Source organism: Momordica charantia (genome assembly GCF_013281855.1).
Source record: "Momordica charantia cultivar OHB3-1 chromosome 3 unlocalized genomic scaffold, Mcharantia_2.0 BLBB01000003.1, whole genome shotgun sequence".
Classification (NCBI taxonomy): domain Eukaryota; kingdom Viridiplantae; phylum Streptophyta; class Magnoliopsida; order Cucurbitales; family Cucurbitaceae; genus Momordica; species Momordica charantia.
The window spans coordinates 3,115,923-3,123,109 of NW_028275161.1; the positions used below are offsets into that span (position 1 = coordinate 3,115,923).

The window sequence follows — 7,187 nt, forward strand, 5'->3', positions numbered from 1 at the left end:
GTGTCTTAATCAGGTCAGTTGAACAGGTTGACAATTCTTTAATTTATTTGAGTTATTATATTATATGTAAACAATATCGAATAATTTTATTTCAAATTCAAATCTCCTATTAAATTGAGTTGAAAGCCTACAAATGCACGTAGAATAGAGTCGAGCTGAAACCAAAATAAATTATTTTCATTTCATATTGTATGAAGAATAGATTGAGCCTATAGTAATTAAATTTATCTTCTAAAAAAACTCACTTCCAAATTCCCAAACTTAATATAAATGAAACCAAAATGCACATGAATTGAATTCCTAAAGATAGCAAGCATTTATAAAGAATCATCAACTTTCTCAAGTTGGGGAATTTCAATTAGGAATATAGGAATTTTGATTTTTGATTTTTTTTTTTTGAGGTGACAAAGATTAGGTTCCCATTCCCATCATCCATGTAGATGTTTTAATGCAAGCCATTGGCTATGAGAATAGATCATATTTTTGTTTCGGTAATTTCAAAGTATTTATTTTGGTTTTTATACTTTTTAACTTTTGTTCATTTTAGTCTCCGTATTCTCAAAACTTTCATTTTAGTCTTTGTATTTTTTAATAGCGACTATTTTAGCCCCTTCATTTTTATTTTTATCTCATTTATTTCGATCAAAATATTAATATGATACTCTACTTGTTAAATTTTTTGAAATGTAATCATAAATTTGTATTGAAAGATTTTCATTGTAAAATTTTACAAATAAGAACCAAAATGACCACCTTTTAAAAGTACAGGGGGTAAAGCAAACGTTTTGAAAGTTAGAGACTAACCAAAGTTTATAGAGACCATAACAATATTTTAAAAGTACAGGAACCAAAATAATATTTAAATCTAAATTTAAAAAACGAAACAAAATTTCAGTTTCTTTGCTATGATATTGATTGCCCAATTAATTCAAACAATTTAATCCATTCCTAATTCTTTTTTTATAACCCTTTTCTTTTTATAAGGATGTCTTTGTCAATTTACACCTAATTAATCACTCAGGCCAGACACTTATCCCCACAAGATTATAAAGATATGTTGAAAAAGTTATATACAATATTTAATATAAAGTAGATAATTCCCATAATTTAAACTCAAATTGTTGGAGCAAACTATAGTCTTCTTAATTATTCAAATTAAGAGTGACTTTAAGATTACTTTTGAGAAGATAAATTTTAAAGAACACTTATTCTATAACCACTTGCAAAGTACTTGTATCATGCTTTTATTTTCTTTTAGAATTCTAAAACCAATTTTAATGGTAACTTTTAATACACTGGGATCTTTAAAGAACATCGTTCAACTGGTTAAAATACTTATTTCCAAAAAAAATATTATAAATTCAAATATCCACATCACATGTTGCTATAATCTCCTCCAATATTATAGCAATAATTCTTTGGTTGGACCAGCAAAATAATTTTAAAAGAAAAAAGAAAAAGAAGACAACTTATATCTCATGTAATCACCACTCAAAAGTCAAACCACATAAATTATGAATTTTATCATCAAGGACAGAACATTGGAAGGAAGAAGAAGCTGGCAAAGATTGATAACAAAGTTACAAAATGTAAAAAACTCTATGTATATAAACAAACAACAGACTATAATATCAAATGCTGAAAAATATTACCAACTATCTGAAGAAGCCAAGCAACTAAAACATAGAGGAGAGGCTTAATCTGTCGACGAGTTGCCGTATTGCCAGGGGTTGAATTCGATCGATGTAACATCAACCTCGTTGTTGCTGCTTGAGCTAGAACTATCGATGTCAGCCCGATGCTTGGTGTATAAACCATTGTATTGGTAAACCTCTAAGTCGCCCCACGGAGTGGGTGTAACCTCGTCGGTTAAATTAAACCATCTAGGCACAAAACTTTGTCCTTTAGCCTCTCGAGTTCGTTTTTCAGCACGTTGCCGTTCTTCCAAACTGGCCACAGAAAGAAGTGTTAGAACCTCAATGAGAATGTGAATCGAGTGTGGCTTAAAGAAATCATTGGAAAGATCGAGGAGCGAACCTGCTCTTTTCGGACCCTGCTTTGGATAGATCACCCTTCTCTAAAGCATATCTATCAGGACGCAATCGAGAGTCCGATGGCAACAATTTTTTAGGGGCAGTATTGAAACTATTGATCTTATGTGCAAAGTGTGTATATTGAAATTTGTCATTCTCGGGTGCCTTAGCCAGATGCCAAACCTACAGAACAAAAACAATAATAGCAGAAAGCAGAGAGAAAAAGTCAAATTTCAACCCAAGATCACTAAGACTTGGCCAACAGAATGTCAGAAACAAACATAAATATCAGCACCATTTTCTGTGCAACACTAAGGCTCCGTTTGATAAAATTTTATTTTTGATTTTTTGTTTTTGAAAATTATGCTTGATTCTACCATTTCTTTTGTATATTTTTCATATTCCTTAAAAATACGTTTAGAATTTAGATTCGTCAAAAACAAAAATAAGTTTTTCGACTTAGATTTTGAAAACGTTTTTAGAAGGTAGATAACAATATTAACAAGACAAAGGAACATATAGGTGGAAGTAGTATTTTATTTCTAGGCTTAATTTTTAAAAATATAAAATATTTTATATATCAAATGGAGCCTCACTAAACTCATATCGGTTACCTCTTTCAGTTGTGTGTTTGGAAGAGGCTCCCCTTCCATATCACAAGGTTGGTAACTCATTGATTCATTCCATTTCCCTGTCATCAAAACTTTAGGTTCCTCTGCCGCATTATAAACATAACCATCCACTTCATATCGGCCAGCACTGCAACCAAAAAACAATGGTTAACAAGATGAGATGGAAAGTGGCATCGATTACTATTTTAATGACAGCAAAAACCAAAAGTTTCTGAGAAAAAGAACTTCACTTCAATCACTGAATGAGGTTCAATTACTCTCAGTCCATTTCAAGAAAATTGCTATGATCACTTCAAATCAAGAATCCCAAGTTGATCTTGGACAAAATAATGAGAACAGAAGGAACTAAGTTATGGGTAATTGACAAAAACTGACCTAATATTAAAGGGGTTATAGACTTGAAAACACACCCTCAACAAAAGAAGAATATTAGAATTTACAAGTACATCTTCCCCTTCCATTTAGTAAATACAAGTTCGCAAGATGTCTCTCTAACTCTATCACAAACATCTTACGCGTTGAAGGTCTTGTTTTGAAGAAATTCTTGATCTATCATACTAGAAAGGTAAATATAACACATTATTTATTATTTTAAAAGTATGAAGTCATGCACTTTAAGATGTTTGACGAGAGGGATAGATGGAGATAGAATTTTGAGACCGAGGGAAAGGACGGAAAGAGGTTTGTTATGTTTCAACTTTTAAAGTCATTTAACTGGTAGATGAAATAAACAGGTCCCAATTCTCTCTTTTTTAAGGATTAGGTCAAAAGTCATTAACCTATTTTAAATTGGTCAATTTTATGAAATATCCCTAAATTATGTATATCGACAGAAAAATGGATAAGGAAACCCACTAAATATATGCACTAAGAATACAATAACAGCAGTCAAATCTCACAGAAACCAACACAAAAATTCATTATAACGCCAAGTGCCTATAAGATCAGCATTAGTAACTAGACAGAATTTGTAATGTCAAGAGACTGATGGGAAAAATATTCTTACCCAAACCATCCACATGGTTGAAAATATAGTACAGCTTTATCACCAGTTGTTAAATTGGTCATTATCATCTCCCCGGGTGAATCAACCCATGTCCTCCCAAATATCAAGTTATTAACTTTAGTGAGCGGTGGCACCAAATCTAATACTACACCATCTCTTTTGAGAGTCACCCGTGTTCTGCAAAGGCCAAAATCATATAATCACTTAAATTTAGTCTACCAGTATCGAACATCAAGGCCATAGTAAAAGAAACAAAGCTATCACTGGCAGCAAGTAGGCTATAAGAGCATATGCCATGCAACAATGCACACATAGGGTCAATTGAAAAGAAACATCAAAATTTCCAAGTAATATTGGCCTGACAGTGATTGCCCATGTAAGTTTCTGATATCTAACTTTGGGTGTGTGCGCTCCAAATAATTTTATGAACGACGTCTAACCCTAAAGTTCATAAGTTATAACTTGCTCCTTTGACATTTAGGTGTTCCTTGTGAGTTTAATAAGGAATGAAGAACTGAGGGAATAAAAAGAGAGTGAGAAAATGGAACTTTACCTTCCAACAGGATAAATATCCAATGAGTTCCCTAAAAACTTAGTTTTCAACTTTGAAGTCATGTCATAACTAAAATGCTCGTTTTCAGCATGCCCAGCACTCATCGGGGGATGATGGCTTACCTGAAAACATCATTCGGCAGAGAATTATTTTAAAAAATGAGATCAAATGTGGAAAAAATATTTTCTTAAAAAAACCCATATAAGCAAGAATGAATAATTACTAAAATGTAAACAGTTGCATGCAACTTTCTAACTCATGAACTTGGAAGAAAGAGATTGACCGATTCTGCCCTTTTGTGTGTGTGTGTTGGTGGTGGTAAAAGAAGATTCTATATTACACATAAGTCCTACAAGAAAAAAAGTAGGCAACAAGACGAACGAAACTACACATATTTTGGAGCAGCAGAATCTTGAAATTCACCTGCTCAGTAAGAAATGTGATCCCATCATGATTAACCATTTCATAAGTCTCTCCTAGAATAGGATTAAAAGGCTTCCAGGTCCTTTGATAAGCGTAGTACACTGATATAGCCCATGATGCTGCAACAAGTGAGAAAAAATAATTCATCATCAGAAATTAATAAATGCTACCATTATTCAATGATTATAGACCTGCACAGGCCTTAAGATTTTGATACTTACAAGCATACACCAACCGCATATAAGGATCCTCACATTCATCCGCCAGATCCAACAAGTGGGAGTACTCCATTAACTATAATGAATAATGTATCATTAACACCATGATGCAAATGAAAAGGTTTCAACAAGAAAATAAAAGAAATAACAAAAGTCAAACAAACCTCGGCTACTTTTTGAAGCATTGTCATTGGTTCAAAAATGATTACAGGAAGAGTGACCATTGATGTGACATCTGAGCCAATATACTTGTGCATCATCTTCCAGTAACTTTCGCGATCCTTTTAGTACCCAAATAAAGAAAAATTGTAAACTATTTTATAGAACAATTCGATGAGAAGAAGAGAAGACAAAATTCCTAGCTTCAGAAAATGAGATCTCCACACACAGTAGAGTAAAGAAGAAACATTCCTGTATTACCATTCAAGTTAAAAAGGTTTCAGGGCAGGGGGATTTGCAGGAACCCAAGCTTAAATTCTCAGAAGAAAGATCAGCCTTGGGCCAAAACGACTTATACTCTATTTTGTCCCCCCGCCAAAATAATCTTTAGAAAGAGCGATAATAGTAAAGATACATAGTTGACTTCACCACTATGCATTAATGATGACAAAGAGAAAAAGGTACAAAGAAAGAAAAGACCAGAGATAAAAGCATAAATGAGAAAACCTCTTGTTTCCATCTTCCTCTTTGAGCTTCCTCTTCTGCATCTTCTTTGCCTCCATCAGGATTTATAACTTCTACCCCTTCATAACCAAGAAATCTGAGAACAAGGCAGGCGATGTAAGCATGAGCCAAACAAACTCTCTAGCATTTGTACAAACTTTATATTAATGCAATACATGGACCACAAATATATAACTTGAGGAAAGTATGATCAAGTGAAGTAAGAGAAATAGATAAAACCGCCACGAGACAACATTAACAATATGACTAGGCTTGAGAGGGATGACAGTTGACACTAATCAGCAGTACAATCAACCATAATGGTAGCACAACTTCAAGTTCAGTTGACAAAAATGAGAGAAAGAGAAAGCTTTGACAAGCATTCCAATGAAGACCATCCAAACAAACCAACCTTCTCATCACCAGACTGAAATCCCAAGCACTCAAATTCACATATACGAGGCTATGTTATGCAACAGAAATAGATAAATAAACACTTCAAGAGCTTGGAAGCCACTGTCAAAATAACAAGTAACCATGATGCGAATTCAACCTTTCAAATTGAAATGAGACATGTCACCTGATTTCAGTATCTCTGGAAGACCTATCTCCTAGTAGTGAGAACAACAAAATGTAAGTATCTACATCCTATTTGTTTTTAGAAACTAGAACTCAGTATGCAAATATTTATGAAAATTTGAAATCTCAATTAAGGATCCTACTGAGACCAGACACCTACAAAAAGTAGAAGAAAAGGAGTAACTTCTAGCGACAAGTACAAGTTCAAAACAACAAATCACGACTCGTGAATTGTACAGAAAACAAAACTTTCTTATTCAAATTGACGGTAATAATGAAACCAAAAAAGAGCAAACAACAGGATTACAGCTTCAAACAACTAAAAAATGGGACAACAATCCAGAAACAAGGGAGAAAAGAAGAAAAACAAAATTTGCCGGAAGTACCCATTGACAGATCGGTGCATGGCGGTGCTAAGCTTGGAAATTCCAGAAGTCACGGCAGCAAAGAAGCCCTTACTCTCATTATTCTCAGGGCTACCCATTGTTTCTCACTTCCCACTCAAACAAACACCACTTCCGCGAATCACAAGCGCCTGCAAAGAATCAAATCCTACACGCGGGGGAAGCAGAAGCAGCCAGAACCCAGAAGAAAAAAAAGGGATTTCGGGTCTGATGATCGGGAAGACAAAGTGGGGTTTGGGAAAAAAGGAAAGAGAAACCCAAATTGAGATCGGAAAAAGGGAACAACAGAGAGAGATAGATCTCCGATTGATTAGAGAGAAGAGAAGGAAAAGGAGGAATTGAAATGGCGGTATTATGGATTTTGGAAATGGTGATTGATTAGCGAATTGACGCACAAAATTGGAGTCAAATTGAGGGAATTTACCGGAAGATGGCTGCTGCTGCTGCTCTCTTTCAACTGGCTTCCTCGCTGTCCCTCCAATGCCGTCCACGCGGCTTTCACCAGCCTGCCTTTTTTTTACACTTTTGCCCCACCCTCAATTTTCCCTTTTTTGTAAACCGCACCCTCAATTTTCCTTTCTTTGCAAACCGCACCCCCAATTTTCTTACTTTTTAAGTTTTATGCCACGTCGGTTTTTTTAGCAATGGACGAGTATTCGAATTCAAACTCACCGTC

General features: G+C 34.4%; 1 protein-coding gene across 1 annotated transcript; it reads right to left on the minus strand.

The window, feature by feature from the left end:
- Window positions 1–1,460: 1,460 nt before the first annotated feature.
- ORP3C (OSBP(oxysterol binding protein)-related protein 3C) lies at window positions 1,461–6,929 on the minus strand. Its single transcript, XM_022299428.2, has 10 exons — window positions 6,494–6,929; window positions 5,532–5,625; window positions 5,030–5,146; window positions 4,869–4,941; window positions 4,648–4,766; window positions 4,225–4,346; window positions 3,672–3,848; window positions 2,648–2,792; window positions 2,038–2,216; window positions 1,461–1,949 (listed from the first exon to the last, which is right to left on the minus strand). Exons 1-10 carry the CDS (start codon window positions 6,589–6,591, stop codon window positions 1,697–1,699), a joined length of 1,377 nt encoding a protein of 458 aa, XP_022155120.1. The 5' UTR covers window positions 6,592–6,929; the 3' UTR covers window positions 1,461–1,696.
- Window positions 6,930–7,187: the final 258 nt, after the last annotated feature.

What these genes read in the sequence shown, in the direction of transcription:
- ORP3C (XM_022299428.2), bottom strand. Translation starts at nt 6,591, where the DNA reads ATGGGTAGCCCTGAGAATAATGAGAGTAAGGGCTTCTTTGCTGCCGTG. An exon ending in ATGCACCGATCTGTCAATGG is followed by an intron (nt 5,626 to 6,493) that starts GTACTTCCGGCA and finishes CCTTGTTCTCAG; the next exon opens with ATTTCTTGGTTATGAAGGGG. An exon ending in TCACATTTCTTACTGAGCAG is followed by an intron (nt 4,347 to 4,647) that starts GTGAATTTCAAG and finishes TGATGTTTTCAG; the next exon opens with GTAAGCCATCATCCCCCGAT.